The following is a 21,143-nucleotide window of genomic DNA, read 5'->3' as shown; positions in this document are numbered from 1 at the left end:
GATCCCACTCCTGGGCATATATCCACACAAAACTTTCCTTGAAAAAGATACCTGCTCCCGAATGTTCCTTGCAGCACTATTCACAGTAGGCAAGACATGGAAACAACCTAAATGTCCATCGACAGATGAATGGATTAAGAAGATGTGGTGTAGGAGTTCCCGTCGTGGCTCAGTGGTTAACAAATCCGACTAGGAACCATGAGGTTGTGGGTTCAACCCCTGGCCTTGCTCAGTGGGTAGAGGATCTGGTGTTGCCATGAGCTGTGTTGTAGGTCACAGACATGGCTTGGATCCCCTGTTGCTGTGGCCCTGGTATAGGCCGGCAGCTACAGCTCCGAATAGACCCCTAGCCTGGGAACCTCCATATGCTGCAGGAGTGGCCCTAGAAAAGGCAGAAAGACAAAAAAAAAAAAAAAAAAAAAAAAAAGGAAGATGTGGTGTATATATATTCAATGGAATATTACTCAGCCATAGAAAAAAACAAAACAAAATAATGCCATTTGCAGCAACATGGATGGAACTAGAGACTCTCATACTAAGAGAAGTCAGAAAGAGACAAATACTATATGATATCACTTCTATCTGGAATCTAATATGACACAAATGAACCTTTCCACAGAAAAGAAACTCATGGACTTGGAGAACAGACTTGTGGTTGCTAAGGGGGAGGGAGCGGGATGGACTGGGAGTTGGGGGTTAATAGATGTAAACTATTGCGTATGGAGTGGATAAGCAATGAGATCCTGCTGTGTAGCACAGGGAACTATATCTAGTCACTTGTGATGGAACATGACAGAGGGAAATATGAGAAAAAGAATATATATATATATGACTAGGTCACTTTGCTGTACAGTAGAAACTGATATAACACTGTAAAGCAACTATAATGGAAAAAATAAAAATCATAAAAAAGAAAAAAATATTAAACAACAAAAAAAGGAAACTCTTCATTCTTTTCAGGGAGAAAAACTTAAGAAGCCTCTGATGAATATCAATAACGTGGTTATATGTATGAAAAAAGAGTTAAAAAGAAATTCATATCAACAAGAACATCTAAAATATGCACCAAAAATCTATATAAGACAGAACCAAAATGCATCATCAGGGGAAGGCACAGTTAATTATGATGAAAATTCATTTAGTGACCCCAAAAAATCCTAAGTTCCTATAAGAGGTCCTTCCTCAGCAACTACTTTTTTTTTTTTTCTTTTTTAGTCACCTTACCCCATGGCATATGGAGCTCTCGGCCAGGGATAAGATCTGAGTCGCAACTGCGACCTACACTGCAGCTGTAGAAATGCTGGATTCTTAACCGATTGTGCTGGGCTGAGGAACAAACCTGCATCCCAGTGCTCCTAAGACACCACCAATCCCACTGCACCACAGCGGGTACACCCCTCAGTAACTTCTTTATTGACCTAGTTTTAACTCTATAAGAAGCTTTCACTTAAAACATTTATTGACATGAGAGTAAAAGTTCTTCATACTTGCCATCACTACAAAGATTCCAAAAAAACCAAAAGGATCAGAGGTTTATTTACAAAATAGAATAAGCACAACTGTGTTTGGCAAGTACCCTCACTTTTTGACTTGAACAACTTACTTTAGATCACATATTACTGCATATACTCTTCCCAATTTGTCCTGGCTGTAACCCTGAAAGTTGAATTTATTGTTCCTATCCAAGTACTCTGGTAAAACTTCCAGTAGAGTTTCAGTAATGACAGAGATAACATTCTGCTCCTCAATAAGATGTCGAGCCTGCAAAATACGTCAAGAATACTCTTTTTAGTATTAACTCATTAGAGTGAGGACTTTATTCAATTGGTTGGTAAGTTATTACTACTATTTTTTTTTTTTTTTTTTTTTTTGGTCTTTTTAGGGCCGCACCCATGGCACATGGAAGTTCCCAGGCTAGGAACTAGACCACAAGCCTAGACCACAGCCAGAGCAACACCAGATCTGAGCCGCATCTGAGACCTACACCACAGCTCACAGCAATGCTGGATCCTTAACCCATTGAGAGAGGCCAGGGATTGACCAGCATCCTCATGGTTACTAGTCTGATTCATTTCCACTGAGCCACAATGGGAACTCCCAGTAAGACATTTTTAATAAATGTTTGTTGAGCATCACAGTCAGTCCTTAGTCTCACAGAATAGCAATTTCTAAGAAATTACTTTCTAAAAGTAAAAATGCCCTATTCCTAACTAGAAAACACCTGTCTGAACACCCTAAGCCTATTACACAGGTTATTTACATGAATGTTTACCATTAGTGAGCAAAGTAGAACAGATATACTTCAAGACTTCCATCATATTATTATCTATTCTGACATTCTCCCCCTCACTCACAATCCAGTTTCTTTTCCCCATCCTTTTCTCTAGCCTTTGAAAAGAAAACACAGGAACAGAGTTCCTTTCACGGCTCAGCAGTTAATGAGCCCAACTAGGATCCATGAGGATGCAGGTTCAATCCCTGGCCTCACTCAGTGGGGTAAGGATGTGATATTCCTGTGAGCTGTTCTGTAGGTCACAGATGCGGCTTGGATCCCACATTGCTGTGGCTGTGGTGTAGGCCTGCGGAACCTCCATATCCTGAGGGTACGGCCCTAAAATAGCAAAAAACAAAAAACAAAACAAAACAAAAAGTAGGAAGAGTTAACCAAACTGTTCAGGAGAAACAGGAAAAGTAGTAGTATAAAAAGGAAGCTGGAGTTCCCGTTGTGGTTCAGAGGGTTAAGAACCCAAAAGTAGTGTCCATGAGGATGCAGGTTCAAATCCTGGCCTTGCACAGTGGGTTAAGAATCTGGCATTGCTACAAACTGTGTCACAGGGTTGGAGATGTTAGGACCCAGTGTTGCTGTGGCTGTGGTGTAGGCTGGAAGCTGCAGCTCCAATTTGACCCCTAGCCTGGGAACTTCCATATGGCACAGAGCGGCCCTAAAAAAGCAAAAAGAAAGCAGGCCTGTGGAAAGGCCTCCACTCTCCTCCCAGGCCTATGTTGCACCATGTCATGCAAATGCCTGACAGTTATACTCTCCTTGGGCTTTGTTTTATCTTGATCTAGGCTCCCCGCTGCCCAACCCCTAATATCAACAACAAAAACCTAAAAAACAAAAGAATAGCACACACAAAAAATCTTCTTGGTATTAAAAAGGCACTGCTCCTAACTTATTCTAAAAACTGAGAAACCAGCCCCAGACTTAACCTGCAGGGATCAGGACTTTTGGACCAAGACAGTGCCATCACTCCTACTCTGTGAGTTACCAGGTCCTTTGGCATCATTCAAGTATTATTCACATGCAGATACCACTGAGGCAAGTGGATTCTGAAAACTGTTTTAATTTTACTCACCACTAAATAAAATTCTTAAAAAACAAGTATTACTTAGAAAAACTGCAAAGACTAGTCAATACTTACCAAAGTAGGAACAGTAAACATCTGAACTGAGAGTGCAGTTACAGAGATACTTCTGTCATGATCGTCACTGATATAGTCCTTCTGGAGCTGCTTATAATACTGAAAGATACAATAATAAGTGGAGAAGCAATTATTAATGACTGAAAACTTTTAAAATTCCAATTTTAACAGACGCTACATTTGTTTCTGTGTATAAGATGGCAAGTACTATAATTCCCATTTATTAAGGGGAGATACTAAAATCAAAAAAATATACTAGAAAGAGAACAACAAACAAGAAACCAAATATGAATTCAGTTACTCAATGTAGCATATTTAGAAGTCAAAACTATTTAAAAAAACAAAGCACACAAACACACACAAAAGTAAAAATCACAGAGGACCGCAAAGGTGCAGTATATTCTTTCTCCAAACAGAATCTGGGGCAATCATTAGCAGATTTTATACCAATGGACTAGGGCAAGGACTGTATTAAAGTATTTAAAAACTGACATGACCCAGGAAACCATGCAACCATCAGAATCATTCCAGTCTTAAAAAGAATGGATGCTGGCTGCACATAACTTCTTATCCATACTGGTACATACCACCTGAAAATAAACTGTGATATACTGGGAGAACAAACATAATAATACATCTAGTCACATATCAAGCATCTACTACATGTAACTACAGTGTTAGATCCTTGACCTATGTATTTAATTTCATCCACTAGAACTCAAAGTTTAACGGTGTTCCCGTCATGGCTCAGTAGTTAATGAACCCGACTAGCAATGACAAGGCTGCAAGTTCAATCCCTGGCCTCGCTCAGTGGGTTAAGGATCTGGCATTGCCGTGAGCTGTGGTGTAAGCTACAGACGCGGCTCAGATCCTGCGTTGCTGTGGCTCTGGCGTAGGCTGGCAGCTATAGCTCCAATTGGACCCCTAGCCTAGGAACTTCCACATGCCGCGGGTGCAGCCCTAGAAAAGACAAAAAGACAAAAAGACACACAAAAAAAAAGGAATTCAAAGTTTAAGAGGTACTCATGGTTTACAAAAAAAAAAAAAAAAAAAGAATCTCAGTAGTGAGATTTGCTGTTGTAAAAGGGAAAACATTCATTTTGGATCACACATATGCCCAATATTCTATCTCTAAAGAGTTTTAGAAGAATAGAGTCGAAAATTCGAGTTGTCATCACCTTTTAAGAAACCAAATATCTTCGTTACTTTTGACAATCTACTTAGAAGAACCAGGAAGTGCAGGTAACTTATCCCAAAGTATCATTTACTTAAGACAATCATTATTTCATTCCCTGATTCCATCTTGGGTCCTACCTCTGTCCTGTCTTAAGTTTTAGAGAGTTGCCTGTAACTCAGAATGACAGTAAGCTAACGAGTATTTATTAGATACTTTTGTATAAGGCAAAATAGAAGATTAAAGAAGTACATGTTCTAACTAATCTAACTTAAGAAAAACACACAAAAAATATAACATTGTAAGGGATATATAGGAGATCAATAAGACAATATCAAAAAGCTCTAAATTTTATCTTTATATTCTAGCCTCAAATAGTTAAGCATAACTCTTACCCATCAAATTCCTGCCTCCTTTTAGCCCTGTTCCTTTTCTCTGCTATACCTTTCAACTAGTCACTTCTCTTGCTATACTTTTACTAACAGACAAATGATTAGGAAGGGTAAATACATATGCAAATGTGGTAACTTCCTATTACTTTGTCGAGGCAAATAAGAGGTCACTGTCCACTTTTCTCCTCTCCCAGACTACTGTTTCCTTACTATCAAACATGAAAACAACTGAACTTTTTGACAAAGAAATGAACTATAAAATTAAATTCTTGCTTCATAATTTTCCCTTTTGCTTCTATTATTTCACTTACAAAAATGGTTTTCTATTTGTTGATAGCTATAAAGAACAATTACCTTCACAAATTCCATAGCAAAGAATTTTTTGTATTCCATCTCCATAAAAAAACTGCTGAAGATCAATTCGTGAAGGATCTTACGGGCACCTATAAATCATTTTTGGGGGAAGTGGGGGAGTATCACCAAGGCAAAAAAAAATTCCAGCTATTAGTAGTGGCAGAATATTATAAAAGTATTTCACATGCTAAAAGACCTCAAGGACTCAAATATTAGTAGCATTTATTACATTAATATTTAATAGCTAGAATTTAAAATACATATACATAATGCCTTTTCCCTCTTCTGCATCCCTTCACCACTGTATCTTACTTTATTCTACTTCCAACTCTTGTCCATTCCTTTTGGTTCTGTTTCACTAAAAACTACTCTTACTCTGTACCTTCCCTCTCCAACCCCTTTAGACTTTCTCTCACCTTTTACTTTTGGCTATTCATTTAGATTTCAAAAATGAAAATTAACATAACTTTTATAATGGTGCTATTACTTGAATATATGTATATTCTTTTTTACTAGTCCTGACTAAATGAAAAAGCACTATAATAAAAAGGCAATAACCCTGGATTTTAACATTGTTTTAACAAAGAAAAATGCATATTGATTGGTTAAGATCACCTTGAAAGCATAATATCTTATCAAGTTCACTGATTTAATAAATATAAGAGATCACAACTCTTAAGGTCATAATCTTCCTTTGCTTCATGGAGAGCAGCATTAAGTAGAGATCTACCTACCTTTATAAAGCTTTGCATCCCAAAGCATTAACCTGCTTATGAGACAGGGATTCTCAGAGCCAGGTTCTTCTCTAAGGCATGCTTGACAAAAGATCTGTCTAAAGTCACCTACAATCAAAAGAAGTCACATAATTTTTATTCTTAGAGTATTTCTCGCAAAAGTACATTTCTATAACATACGAAAAAACTAACATTAATCCTCCCATACTTGATGTCAAGAATAATAATATTAATATTAAAGAATGGAGAGACAATAAAATACTATTTATAGCACCTGAAATGCAAACCTGAAAATTATCAAGACATAGTAAAAAAAAGAACAAAAAGATATTTTACTTTATACTCAATGACATTTTAAAATTCTATTTTTAAAAAGTATTTTATGGAGTTCCTGCCATGAAGCAGTGGAAACAAATCCGACTAGGAACCATGAGGTTGCAGGTTCAATCCCTGGCCTTGCTCAGTGGGTTAAGGATCCCTCGTTGCCATGAGCTGTGGTATAGGTCACAGACGTGGCTTGGATCTGGCGTTGCTGTGGCTCTGGTGTAGGCCGGCAGCAACAGCTCCAATTCGACCCCTAGCCTGGGAACCTCCATATGCTGCGCATGCGGCCCTAAAAAGACAAAAGCAAAAAAAAAAAAAAGTATTTTATGAAAAATAAGAAAAACAGGCCATATGCTTACTTGAATAACTCATAATTTTATTCATCCAGGATCCCAGACGCAAAGCAAATTTCTGATGAGCCATAACCTCAGAGTGTAATACTTCTACATGCAGTGGATGTTGAGAGACATTTTCTGAATGACTCTACGAAGAAAGGAATATTAAAAACAAACTAGTTTTTTAAATCCTGATTTAATTAAGTAATGTATTCTTCAAAAAGAGAAATCACATAATTGTTAATTGTTGTTCAAATCTCTGAGTCTAAATGCTCCAATCCTATCTTTATTTAGGATGTCAAACTACTTGGGCTCTTGTAATGTGCATTCCTCTTAAAATTCTCTTTTGACCATAATTCAGAAAATTACCTTAATATCTTCCTTTGCTTCCTGGCAAGCAGAAAAAGCACCTGTTTTAACAGCTCGACGACCCTAATTATAGACAAACATGACAATTAGTTAGTGGACTGACAATCCCAATCAGTAAGTAATATATAGCTCGAAGATCTAATAAAATCTTAATTATCATCATATGCTGACTGCCTAAAAGTCCTAAAACTGACAATACCTAGAAGATAAACATAAATGTTTTGCAACTTTATGTAGCTCCAGAAATTTCAATACTGCTAGCAGAGAATTTCTATTCTTTAGGATCCTAGATTTCCTGCTTGGCAAGTATGTCAGTTATTTATTCATTGTAGTATATTCTGTTTCTATCAGATAATAATAACTTGAGTTTACTAAACTCCTGCTTTATGCTTTAAATATTTTTCATGAGTGAAGTTAAATTTCCTCAACATATGTTTTGTAACACACTTGTGGTCCACTAGTGGGTTAGAGGTGTGGCCAGGATATTGATTCCTCAAGCCCTAGAATCACTATACTAATTACTAGTGATGCTTCTTCCACTGAACTACACTCCTCCTAAGGGTAAGGATTAGGTTAACATTCCGTCTATATACCTGAGGAACACGCTTTGGATGGGTATTGAATAAAATCTGAGCAATGCTCTCAATATTATTCTATAAATAGTTTTATTAACTAATGTTAAAATCTCAGAAATGATCAGCATTTCATAATTCATGAATGACCAGTTTTTCATAATTCATGCATTCATTCAGAAACAGACTGAGGTTGAGGTGACATCCTTAACTACTCTTTACCAAAATATTTAGTAACTTTCTAATTATTTAGAATAAAAGAGGAAAAGTATAAATAGTTATCTAAAACTATGATATACACACACAGAAAAATCAAGTTTAACCAATTTACTTAGGCGATAAGGAATAAATCAAGAGATAGTTGTACCTAACACAAAACTAAGTTTACATAGCAAGGGCTGGTCATCACGTAACTTCCAAAAAGCTGATGGAAAACAGCATAATAATTCAAATGAAGATCACGAACCTCTTTGTCTATGGCAGTGGTATGCAACTGGGCTTCTGCAAGCTCACAGTCAAGAGCTCTCTGTAGACTGTATATGACATGGTCATATGAATGGTGTTCATCATTGAAAAGGACACAGTAGTATCTATCATTTTTCTCTCTGTTTTTTTTTAAAAAAAGATAAATATTTAAACACTACAACCAATAAACAAAGTATGAAAAATAGGCTTAAATAGTACATGTCATCTGTTGAAACAATAACAGGTAGTTTCCTACATACAGGAAAGTACCACTGTAATACTGATACAGGGAACAACTTTAAGTGGTACAGTGCCATGGAATTTTAAAGCCCTGATAAAAGTATTGCTTTTTCCAATCTCCTAAGTCTCATTACTTTCAGAAGTAAAATATTATTCTCAGTTAGTGGTAGTATGTCTTTAATACTGTTCTTAACTCTGGCTAATCTTCTAGTTTGACAAAGGGAGAAAAGGCCTCAGGCTCAGACCTTCGAGAAGACAATAGTCAGATTTTATTAACATTTTTTTTTTTTTTTACAGCTGTAATTTTAGCATGTGGAAGTTCCCAGGCTAGGGGTCGAATCGAAGCTGTAGCTGAGGCCTATACCACAGCCACAGCCACACCCAATCCAAGCCATATCTGTGACCTATGACATGGCTTTCAGCAATACTGGGTCCTTAACTGCATCCTCATGAACCTGCATCCTCATGAACATGATGTTGGATTCTTAACCTGCTGAGCCACAATGGGAACTCCATATTTTATTAACATTTAGTTTGTACTGAATTTATTTTTACCTTCTAATTATTGCGATACTAGTTTTATAGTACACTTAAGTAAAAAAAAAAAAAAAAAAAAAAAATTGTGTCTATTCAAAGTGCCAGCACTACCATTTGACTGTAAGACCTCAGACAAATCACTTAAGCTTTTAATCTTGCTGATTAAAACCTTTTCCATCTCTAAGAGCATAATATCTACCTTTTGAGAGTAGTGTGAGGATCTTCTAAAATATATGAAAACAGCTGTCATAGGCTACACAAATGTCAGATGTTATTATCAGTTTTAAACAGTTTACAACAATACACTTTTTAAAAATATTCAATTGATCCTTATAACTCTTCAACTGATGTTTTCTCAGGCCTCTTACAGCTTAAGAAATGGAGGCTCAAAAAGACTTCTCATAGTCCCAAAAGCAGTGAGGATTAGTATTTAGACCTATAAATTTGAAGTCTAGTGCTGTCTACAAACACAACGATATTTAAGCAATCCACCCTTTTTAGACAGGTAGACTGTTAGTATTATGTTTACCAACACAAACTTTTTTTTCTTGGGCCACACTCACAGTACAGGGAAGTTCCCAAGCTGGGGGTGGAATCAGAGCTATAGTTGCCAGCCTACACCACAGCTCAAGGCAACGCCAGATCCTTAACCCACTGAGTGAGGCCAGGGATCAAACTTCATGGATACTAGTCAGATTCGTTTCTGCTGAGCCATGATGCGAACTCCCCCAACACGAAGTTTCTTGAAGTGTTTAACTGATCGATCTATTTGAAATTAAAATCTTGGGGGACATAATCTCTGATGACCTTTATTTTTTCAAGAAGTTGATGCCCTAGTAAGAGTCAAAACAACACATTTAATGTCTTCAAATTAAAACTCTTAATTCTCTCTCCTAAAATACAAACGAACCCAATAAACTCAAAAACCTGTATTTAGATTTGAGATGCAATTTTGTGAAATTCCTAATATTACACAGGTAGAAAAATTCCCATAAGGCCCAAACTGTATTTCATGGAATCTCTTTTGCATCTGTAAGAGGAAATGAAATATTAATGTCACTGAAAAGACTTATGATTGTTAGAAGTTGCCAGGGTATTTTGTTTGTTTTGTTTTTGTTTTTGTTTTTGCTTTTCAGGGCCACACTTGCAGCAAGATGGAAGTTCCCAGGCTAGGGGGTCTAACTGGAGCTGCAGCTGCCGGCCTACACCACAGCTCACGGCAATGCTGGATCCTTAACCAACTTAGCAAGGCCAGGGATTGAACCTGCATCGTCATGGATACTAGCTGGGTTCATAACCTACTGAGCCACAAATGGGAACTCCCTAGAAATTGCCGAGTTTTAGCCAAAAAAAAACAAAACAAAAAACAAACAAAACTGTTCAATCCCTACAATTGAGATAATCCTAGATACCAAAGCACAGGGCAAAGGACTATTGCTAGAAACTGCAGGGAAGGAGGAGGCAGAGACTGGAGCAACAATACCTCAAGCAGGTTTATCGACCAACAAAGTGGCCACAGCACTAAGCAAAGAGAAGTGGGGCTCCCTACAGCTTAGGGAGCATAGGGAAAGGGGTAATTTCAATTTTTAGCACATTCTATTTTTTTTTTAAAGATTTTATTTATTTATTTTTTTTACGGCTGCACTTGCGGCGTATGGAGGTTCCCAGGCTAGGGGTCAAATCAGAGCTGTAGCTGCTGGTCTAGAGCACAGCCACAGCAACGCCAGATCCTTAACCCATGGAGCCAGGCTAGGGGTCAAACCCGCAACCTCATGGTTTCTAGTTGGATCTGTTTCCACTGCACCAGGATAGGAACTCCAGCACATTCTATTTTACCATAGTTTAGTGATGGAGTAAGAAACAGGGAAGATACAAGTTATTTTGTTATAATAGTTTCTCCAGCTATTTTTGTCTTGAAGCTTTGTGTGTCATTTTGTACAGTTACCACCTAACAGCTATCTTATTTTTACCATCAAAATTTAATCAAGAAAAAAGCTAAAGACCTGTACTAAACATAGATACTCTGTTCCAAAGTCCCACCTTTGTTTACAAACCTCTCAGTGAACCCAAAGATTGGTCCAGGCCAGGATTAAACCAGGCAATTTACCTCTCTACTGGGATGAATAGCTGCTAGGTCCTCATAAATTATTTAGAATAGGAGCCCTATCATAGTTTTTTTTTTTTTTTTTTCCCCCTTGAAAATGAGACACTCCTGATGAGTTTCTTCCTTTGGCTTAACTTCTGTAGAGTGCCTAAGCAAAGAATTTCATATAAATGGATATTTTAAAAGTATTCCCAAGAAGCAATTCTCTAGAAAATTTTCACTATGATAGTTAAGCAGTAAATGACAACACAGACGTTCCAACACCGATTTTGCAATATAAATAACCACCATTAAAATTTTCCCTTTAATGCAAACTATTGCCTTTGGAATGAATAAGCAATGAGATTCTGCTGTATAGCACTAGTCACTCATGATAGAACATGATAATGCGAGAAAAAGAAAGCATATCTGTATGTGTGACCAGGTCACCTTGCTGTACAGTAAAAAACTGACAGAACACTGCAAATCAGCTATAATGGAAAAAATAAAAATCATTTAAAAAAAAATTTCTCCCTTTAGGTGTTCCCATTGTGGCTCAGCAGAAACAACTCTGACTAACATCCATGAGGACGCAGGTTTGATCCCTGGCCTCGCTCAGTCGGTTAAGGATCCAGCATTGCCGTGAGATGTGGTGTAGGTTGCAGACGCAGCTCGGATATGGTGTGGCTGTGGCTAGGCCAGTGGCTATAGCTCCGATTGGAGCCCTAACCTGGGAACCTCCACATGCTGCCTTTGATGTGGCCCTAAAAATACAATAAATAAATAAAAGAAAAGAAAAGAAAAGAAAATTTCACCCTTTAAAAAAATTTCCCCACCTTATCTGGAGTTCAGGAGGCAGTTCTTTTTCCTCTTCCCATATAGTCATTTCTACAATATATTTTATCACAGAAGGGAATATTCTCCTGGCCTGGGCAATCACCTCTTCATTCAATGGACAACGTAAGCTCTGCAAGAAAAACATAATACCAACAACTGTATATAAGTAAGTGGATGAGGAAGATGTTATTAATTTTACAATAATAATTTCAATGATTTTATTACACCATCCTCCAGGAATGAATTTAAGTTCCGCTCAAGAGATTGCTATCCACATCAGTTTGGCCAAGTTGGAGCTACAGGAGACAGAGAGGAAAAGAGGCAGAACCATGGAACACCCCACCACTGCCACCACTTCATGATTCTCTCCCTTTAGAACAATTGGTTATAGGGATTGGTTATTCCCTACAGCTTACAAAAACTTTTCTCATTAATTTGTTCAGCTGATCCTCATAGCCAACCCTATAAAGAAAAGCAGAGAATTAATGGCACTTAAAGGGTAAAGATCCCATCCAAGGTCAAAGAACCTATAAATAAATATAATAAGTAAGACTAAAATCTAGGTCTTTTGACTCTCATGAAAAACAATTTTCATTTCATTACAGAATACCACCTCCTTAATAAATAAAGGTTTGCACAAACCAATCAGCTTAAAAAATGCATCCAAATGCTCTATATTATAAACCATTAGAGAAATGCAAATGAAAACCACAATGACACACCCCTTCACACCTGGTAGGGTTATTATAATCAAAATGGCAGATAATAAGTGTTGGCCAGGATGAAGAAATTTGAACCCATATTTGATGCTGATGGAAATGTAAAATGGTGCAATTTGGAAAACAATCTGACAGATGCTTAAAATGTTAAGTTACCATATGACCCATCAAAGGTACTCCTAGGTATCTATCCAAAGAAAATGAAAATATATATCTGTACAAAAACTTAAAAACAAATGTTCATGGCAGCATTATTCATAATAGGCAAAAAGTGGAAACAACCCAAATTTACATCAACTGATGAATGGATAAATAAAAGCGTATATCTATATAATGGAATAGTATTTGGCCATTATAAAAGACTGAAGTATATGCTAAAAAAGCACTAAAGTACTAAGGTGTACTTATTTTTATTTTTTTGCTTTTTAGGGCCACACCCTCGGCACATGGAGGTTCCCAGGCTAGGGGTCAAATCGTAGTTACAGCTGCTGGCCTACACCACAATCACAGCAATGCAGATCTGAGACATGTCTGCAACCTATACAGCTCACAGCAACGCCGGATACTTAACCCACTAAGCAAGGCCAGGGATCGAACCCACAACCTCATGATTCCTAGTTGGATTCATTTCCACTGCACCAAGATGGGAACTCTTTTTTTTTTTTTTTAAGGTCTGTACTTTAAATGGGTGAATTTTTTTTTAAATATTTTTTTCTGTTTATTTAGCAACTTAAAACATGTTGGGCACTGCTTTAAATGCATTCTCTTATTAATTCATTTTATCCTCTTAACATCCTTGTTGCTAGTCCCACTTTACTGAAAATGAAATGGAGTCATAGAGGTTAGATAACTTGTCCTTGATCACACAGCTAATGGGTACAGAGCTGAATTTCAAATCCAGACAAAATGGCTGCAGAGTTAAATGGGAGAATTTTTAAACACATATGCAAGTTGTATCTTAATAAGCTGTTTAAACAAAAGAGTAAGCAGAAAATATAGCAGGCCTTAAGGCACACATGCACAAAATCCAGAAGAAATTCAGTATAAAGCTTTTAATATTAAACTCTAACTTACTTGCTATAGACTTTATTAATGAACTATATTTTATTCTGTGGTGACCAAAACATTAACCCATGCATTTGCTCTTTTGCACCTATTCTTTCTCATTCCCCAATGCTTTTAGGATTTTAATGTCTACTATCTCTTTAATATATAAACTTCCCCTGGAGATTTTGCTCAAAAGCTTTTACTTCCAAGTGACAAAAGTATTAACAGTAGTATTAATCCACTACATTTCTATTTCTTACCTCTTTTAGCTAAATATAACTTTTCAGGCTTTCAGAAAAGTATAATCTGAAGAATTAAAGGAATCTATTCATTCCATACTGTATCAACCAGAGGCTAAGTTCTTCAGAAGAGGTCTGATAAGTATATAAGAAACTTTCAGATAGATGAGTATAGCTTGGAAAATAAGTAGGTCAATTAGAGGGAACAAAGGGTTATAATCAAAATAGATTTTTATTAAAAATACCTTAATAATTAACCTAGAAATGTACTGCAGGACTAGAGAGAAACTGCTCTAAATATACTTCAAAAGATGTTGCCAAATGCTGGGCATGATGGGCTGATTAGTATCAGCCAGGTCTAATTACATTTGATAAATCCCTATTGTGGCTGGCACAAAGCCACACACCTGGCAGGGTATAGATTTCACATTCACAAAGCAAAGAAGAAACAAATGGTAAGTACATAGGACTGTTTGAGTGGCAACTGATTAATCATATGCTAGTCATAAGTGCCCTTCTCTCATGTCCAGATCATGAATCATTTCCAGAATATCCACATTTATCTTTAGAATAAGCATGAATGACCAATTACCTCTTAAATCTAACTCTAAATCCAAAGAAATACAAGATCAGGTTAGCACAGGACTAAATTCAGTGTTCTGAAGTCATACAATTCAGGAAAACCCTAAACAGACCAGAACCCCACAAGGTCGAAGGAGGAAGGCTAGTTTTAAAACTAGATGAGCAATTTAATTCCCAAGAATTTTTCAGCTACTTAACACAAAACAGTATGAAAACAGTTTTCTAAAATAAATTATGAAGAGGATATAAAAATCAAGCCACAAAGCCCTCTAACTATATGCTAAAATATTCTGATACCCTTTTAAAAAATCAGAGGAGGAAGTGGAAATAAAAAAATTAAAAGGGTTCTTCAAAAAAAAAAAAAACCAAAAAAGAGAACGAATCGAAAGGGTTAAAACTGGATAGAATGTTACATGTAATGGACATCTGGTGATATCTGACTAAATTTTTTATTTGTCAAATGAAGAAAAATCACCTGACATCAGGACTAGTAAATGAGTGAGAAGAGGCAATTTAAAGATAGTGCAGAATGATAAGGTATATGGAGGAAAAAGTTAATGATAGGTGAATAGGTAAAAAATATATGAATATTCTTAGTATTATTTTTATTTTTGCAACTTTTTGTAAATTTGAAATTATTTCCAAATTCAAGGTTAAAAGAAAACCATACTGGAGCCCAGATTCTAAAGATATGAATTTCAGGAATTCCCTGGTGGCCTGACGGGTTAAGGATCCAGTGTTGTCACTGCTATGGTTTGGGTCACCACTGTGGCACAGGTTCAGTTCCTAGCCCAAGAACTTTTATAAGCTGCAGTTGCAGCCAAAAAAAAAAGAAAGAAAGAAAAATCTCAATTTCAATTCCAACTACCTACCACACTGTCTGGATTACTATGACAACTTTGAAAATACTTCAAACCTGGTGGACCTAGGAGTTCCCTCTGTGGCTCAGCGGGTTACGAACCCGACTGGTATCCATGACAATGCGGGTTCAATCTCTGGCCTCCCTCAGTGGGTTAAGGATCTGATGTTGCCATGAGCTGTGGTGTAGATGGTAGATACAGCTCGGATCCCACATTGCTGTGGCTGTGGCACAGGCCAGCAGATGCAGCTCCAATTTGACCCCTGGCCTGGGAGTTTCTGTATGCTGCAGGGGTGGCCCTAAAAGGCAAAAATCAATCAAGTGGACCCAATTCATAACTCCTATTTTTTTTTGGTCTTTTGTCTTTGTAGGGCCACACCCATGGAATATGGAGGTTCCCAGGCTAGGGGTCGAATAGAGCTGCAGCTGCCAGCCTACACCACAGCCACAGCAATGCCAGATCCAAGCCACGTCTGCCACCTACACCACAGCCCAGATCCATAACCCACTGAGCAAGGCCAGGGATCAAACCCACAACCTCATGGTTCCTAGTCAGATTTGGTCCCACTGCGCTATGATGGGAACGCCTTATAACTCTTTTTTTGGCTTTTCCTGGCAATTCTCCTAATTATTTCTCCAGAAGAACTTGTGACTACTTTGTCAAGTTCCAAAACAAAATTTGGCAGTTCTTCTGAATGGGAATATTAATAAATTTAAAGATTAATAAAAATTAAAATTAATCTTAAAAATTAAAATTAAAGATTAATAAAAATTAATCTTTTAAAAAATAATCCAAAAGGAAAACTTTTTTTTTTTTAGAGCCACATCTGAGGCATATAGAAGTTCCTGGGCTAGGGGGCTAAATTGCAGTTGCAGCTGCTGGACTATGCCACAACCATAGCCAACACAGGATCCAACCTGCATCTGTCATCTATGCTGCAGCTTGCGGCAACGCCAGATCCTTAACCCACTGAGTGAGGCCAGGAATCAAACTTGCATCCTCATGGACCCTGGTCAGGTTCTTAACCCACTGAGCAACAATGAGAACTCCTTGAAAAATTTTTGAATCTTTCAATCCAAATGCCTTAAGATTTTTTTTTTTCTTTCATGCCCATAAGAGAACAGTTTTAAAGTTTTCTTAAAACAGAGCTGGCAGATTCCTTCTTGTTTTTTTCCTGGGTATTTTACCTTTTTTTTTTTTTTTTTTTTTTTGAAGCTATAGCAAATGGGATATTTCTTTCACATTTTCTTAAAGCTATTGCTTGTAATGGCATTCAAGAAACATTTGTTGAACATATTAAACAAGCTAATGATTTTTAACGTATTAGTTCTATAACCAATAACCTAACTAAACTATAATTTCTAATGCTTTTTCAATTAAATTTCTTGGGTTTTCCAGGTATAAATCACAACTATTTTGCCTCCTCCCTATTATTTATGTATTTTAGTTCATTATATTTGTCTGTTTGATTGACTTCCAAAGAAGTGTAAAATAACAGTAGCAATAGTGGATTTCTTTATCCTGTCTCTATAATGGGAATACACTAGTATTTCACCATGAGGCATGCTTACTAGCTATTCATTTGAAGTCAATAATCCAGGAAGAAGATGAGAATGTTATCAAAGAGCTACTTTCTCAAAAAATGCCAGGTGGAAACAGTTTCACAGGTGAATTCAAAGAAGAGTTCATTCCAAGAATGTACACGTGATTGTGTTACATTACTCCTTTAAAATTAATTTCACCAGATGTTTTATTCACGATTCCAGCATAATAATTACTAATACAACTGATTTATAAATTCTGTATTTTTTCAGATCTGAAGTCAGTATAATGTTGGCTTTATATAACAAATTTGGAAAATTTCCCTTTCCTTCTATTCTCAAGAATAATTTGTATGTGTTTTTTTTGTTTTGTTTTTGTCTTTTTGCCATTTCTCGGGCCGCACCCATGGCATATGGAGGTTCCTAGGCTAGGGGTCTAATCGGAGCTGTACCCGCCAGCCTACACCAGAGCCACAGCAACTAGGGATCCGAGCCGCATCTGCAACAACCTACACCACAGCTCACGGCAACACCAGATCCTTAACCCACTGAGCGAGGCCAGGGATCGAAACTGCAATCTCATGGTTCCTAGTCAGACTCGTTAACCACTGAGCCACGACGGGAACTCCTATATGTTTTTGATATCTGTTTAGTGTTTGAATAATTTTTTTATCATTTTATTAGGAACACTTTAAAACAGAGAAAGAGATATTAGTATAATAAAAATAATTACCTAAATTTATTATCTCATTATTTTTCCCTGTATGCTTCTTTTTCTCTCAGGTATTTTAAGGGAAAAAAATAATCATGATGTTTTGCCCCCTACATTTTTTTTTTAATTTTATGGGAGTATTGTTGATTTACAATGTTGTGTTAGTTTCAAAATTATTCAGTTATATATATACATATATCCATTCTTTTCCAGATTTTTTTTCCACATACGTTATTACAGAATATTGAGCAGAGTTCCCTGTGCTATACCGTAGGACAGGTCACTGCTGGTTATTTATTTTACCTATAGCAGTGTTTATATGTTAATCCCAAACTTTTAATTTATCCACCCCCCAACTTGCTCAAATTTTAAGTTTGTTTCTGAAATATGAGTCTCTTTCCATTTTGTAAATAAATTCACTTGTATCATTTTTTAATTATATTCCACATATAAGTGATATATATTTGTTTTTGATTTACTTAGTGTGATAATCTCTAGGCCCATCCAAATGGCATTATTTTTCCTTTTTTATGGCTGAGTAATGTTCCATTGTAGATATGTACTACATCTTTATCATTCCTCTGTTGATAAACATTTAGGTTGCTTCCATGTTCTGACTATTATAAACAGTGCTGCAATGAATACTGAGATGTGTGTACATTTTTGAATTATGGTTTTCTCTGGATAGATGCCCAGGAGTGGGATTGCTGGATCAAATGGTAGTTCTGTTTGTAGTTTTCTGAGGAATCTCCATACTGTTCTCCTTAGTGGTTGTACTAATCTATATTCCCACTGGTTGTGTAGGAAGTTTCTCTTTTCTCCACACTCTTTCTAGCATTTATCGTTTGGTAAGTGAATTCATACGTATTTATTTTTGTCTAAGTTATTTCACTTAGCATAATACTGTCCAGGCCTATCAATGTTGTTTCAAATGGCAAGATTTCATTCTTTTTTATGGCTAAGTACAATTCCATTGTGTATGCACACACACACATCTTTATCCATTCATATAATGATGGGCACTTAGGTTATTTCAATATCTTGGCTACTGTAAATAAGGCTGCAGTAAACACAGGGGTGCAGATACCTTTTTGAACTACATAAACTTCGTACTTCTTTTTTCTTAATTTCATCTTTGTATTATTCATTACAATGTATAGAATATATAATTTTTGTAATTATCTCATCTCCTGCAACTGCACTGAACTTATTTATTAGTTCTAACAATTTTTTAGTGGATTCCTTAGAATTTTCTATATACAAAATCATGTCATCTGCAAAGAGAGCTAGGAACACCCCACTAATAGTGCCACATCACACCAAGATTTGTAATGATGCTAACACTGATAACTGATTTCAGGTGATGACAGTATGATGCCCAACCCCCCCTCCACTGTAAAGATTCATTTTTTTTCCCTTATGACTAGCAAGTAAACTATGACATAATTTAGAACCATGTGAATACTGTTCCTCATCAACTCAAGTTTTAAGGGTTTTAGTGTCTATTAATGATCCTTGCCTAAATCAAGTATTTCTTAAGGTTTGCAAAATGTTGATTTTTCTTATTATCCCTTCTCTATTAATATTCCACTAAAAAGAAGAGCTTTAACCTCATGCTGGGGATACTTACAATGAAATACAATTCCTACTGAAAAGGCAGAATGAATGTTTAGTTAATTTCCTTTAATCACCATTTTTAGAGTAAGGGATTGATAAGTACATACCACTGCCATGGCAAAAAACAAGTTTTATTCTACTTAGCTCTAATACAAGTTTTACTTTTAGAAATTCATGGATTTTTATATATTGAGTATGATTCAATCAATTACAGTGGTTATTGATTACTGTCTTTTTGATGCACCAATTATCCAGCTCAGGTCAGTGAGGTTCAAGCTGGGTATTAGGTTCTTTTGACACAAACCCATCTTCGTAAGCTTATCTTATACCCTAACTCATATCTGGAACCAGGTATTTTTACAAGACCTGATTTCCTTTAGTGGGGAATGGTATTTAAGAGACCAAAATCTAAACTCTAGATTCACTGCTATCAGGAGCAGTTTAAAGAGTATAAAAACTATTCCTTGAAGTTTCAAAAAGGATTTCTCTGTAAAACTATTTGAGTGTGGCACTTTTTTAGGAAGGACTTTTACTTTTTTTTGTACCACGTTAATCATTTTTATTATAGTATAGATGATTTATAATGTTGTGCTAATCTCTGCTGTACAGCAAAGTGACCCAATCATATACATAAATATATATATATACACATATATTCCTTTTATTACCGTCCATCACAGTCTACCCCAAGAGACTGAATACAGTTCCCTGTGCTATACAATAGGACCTCAATGTTTATCCATTCTAAATGTAATAGTTCACATCGACTAACTCCAAAGTCCCAGTCCATCCTACTCCCTCCCCTCTCCCCCATGGCAACCACAAGCCTATTCTCTATGTCTGAGTCTGTTTCTGTTTTGTAGCTAGGTTCATTTTTATCATATTTTAGATTCCACATAACCTTTCTCTTTCTGACTTACTTCACTCAGTACGAGAAGCTTGAGTTGCATCCATGTTGCTGCAAATGGCATTATTTCATTCTTTTTAATGGCTGAGTAGTATTCCAGTATATATGTACCACATAAGAAGTACTTTCTTGTGACAACTTTTTAAATTTCTTCATTGGTTACTGACCAAGTTTTCTCTGTTTTTGAATAGATTACAGCACTTTATACTATCTGATAAAAGAATATAATATCAATAACTGTATTTGCAGAGTCATATAAAGACCCTTTCATAATTCTTCTGTATCTGTGAGTCTATGGTTATGTTCCCATTCTTCTTTTTAACTGTCTGTATCTGGGTTTGGTCACAATTTTTTTTCTTAACTGGGATGTATAGAGGATAATCAGTTTATTGACATTTTTTTCCTTTAAGCAGAGCATTAATGAATTTATGTATTAATTCTACTGCTTCCTAATTCATTATGTTCTCTTTCTATTAATAATTACTTCATTTGTTCTTTTAGGCTTATATATTGTTTACTCTTAATTATCAAGTTGACTGCTTAAAAAAAAGTATCCTGAGTTCTTTTCATTGTAAATTCATTCCTTCTTTAGAGAAATATGGAATATAATTATCAAGCCCTTAAATTCTTTAGAGTTGAATAAAACTCTACATTTAAATATTAGAACATAAAAATCAGGATTCTCAATGGAATTTAATTTAACTCATACACATAACATTTATTTCTATTTAATTTTACCAAGATTAAAATAGTTAGCAATTGAAAAATAACAATATTCTTACCTCTTTTGTAGTACCTGCTCTGCCAGGTTCATGACTTAAACAAAAAGGGCCAGTTTTCCATGCTTCAGTGTCTCCACAGTCACAAAATCCTCCTCCAGTAGAGGTATGCATCTGATAAATGAAAAATGAGTTTGTCTTGATTTTAAAACATAAGACAAAGCAAAGAATGATAAAGATGACTATATAATAAATACTCCTCACTATTTCAACCTTAACTGCCTTAATGCTACAGATGTATATCAATAAACATCTGAATTAACAAAAAAAAAAAAATCCTAAATAATCACAACCAAAACAGA

The 21,143-nt window shown here is 36.1% G+C and overlaps 1 protein-coding gene across 5 annotated transcripts in view; it reads right to left on the bottom strand.

Annotated features, from left to right (window-relative positions):
• UBR1 (ubiquitin protein ligase E3 component n-recognin 1) overlaps window positions 1-21,143 on the bottom strand; it is a 141,369-nt gene that overhangs the window by 92,940 nt on the left and 27,286 nt on the right. For 3 of the 5 annotated variants that reach the window (XR_014813013.1, XR_014813014.1, XM_021097091.2), the window contains exons 4-12: window positions 20,845-20,955; window positions 11,838-11,968; window positions 8,143-8,281; window positions 7,105-7,167; window positions 6,760-6,883; window positions 6,077-6,184; window positions 5,343-5,431; window positions 3,423-3,521; window positions 1,604-1,761 (exon numbers count right to left, since the gene is read on the bottom strand). Coding sequence is in view for 3 of the 5 variants with exons in the window: in XM_021097091.2 (XP_020952750.1) it covers window positions 1,604-1,761; window positions 3,423-3,521; window positions 5,343-5,431; window positions 6,077-6,184; window positions 6,760-6,883; window positions 7,105-7,167; window positions 8,143-8,281; window positions 11,838-11,968; window positions 20,845-20,955 (1,022 nt within the window). In the remaining 2 variants the exon portion in view is untranslated. The remainder of the gene's footprint in view (window positions 1-1,603; window positions 1,762-3,422; window positions 3,522-5,342; window positions 5,432-6,076; window positions 6,185-6,759; window positions 6,884-7,104; window positions 7,168-8,142; window positions 8,282-11,837; window positions 11,969-20,844; window positions 20,956-21,143) is intronic. The other 2 variants (XM_084972918.1, XM_084972927.1) reach the window with 1 other exon arrangement.

The sequence above is a fragment of the Sus scrofa genome, chromosome 1 (assembly GCF_054392235.1).
Source record: "Sus scrofa isolate SSC_HxYL_T2T_F1_AM1 chromosome 1, Sscrofa_HxYL_maternal_Yorkshire_Landrace_v2.0, whole genome shotgun sequence".
Lineage (NCBI taxonomy): Eukaryota > Metazoa > Chordata > Mammalia > Artiodactyla > Suidae > Sus > Sus scrofa.
The sequence above is the reverse complement of the archived record's forward strand: the minus strand, read 5'-3'. Positions and strand labels throughout refer to the sequence as shown.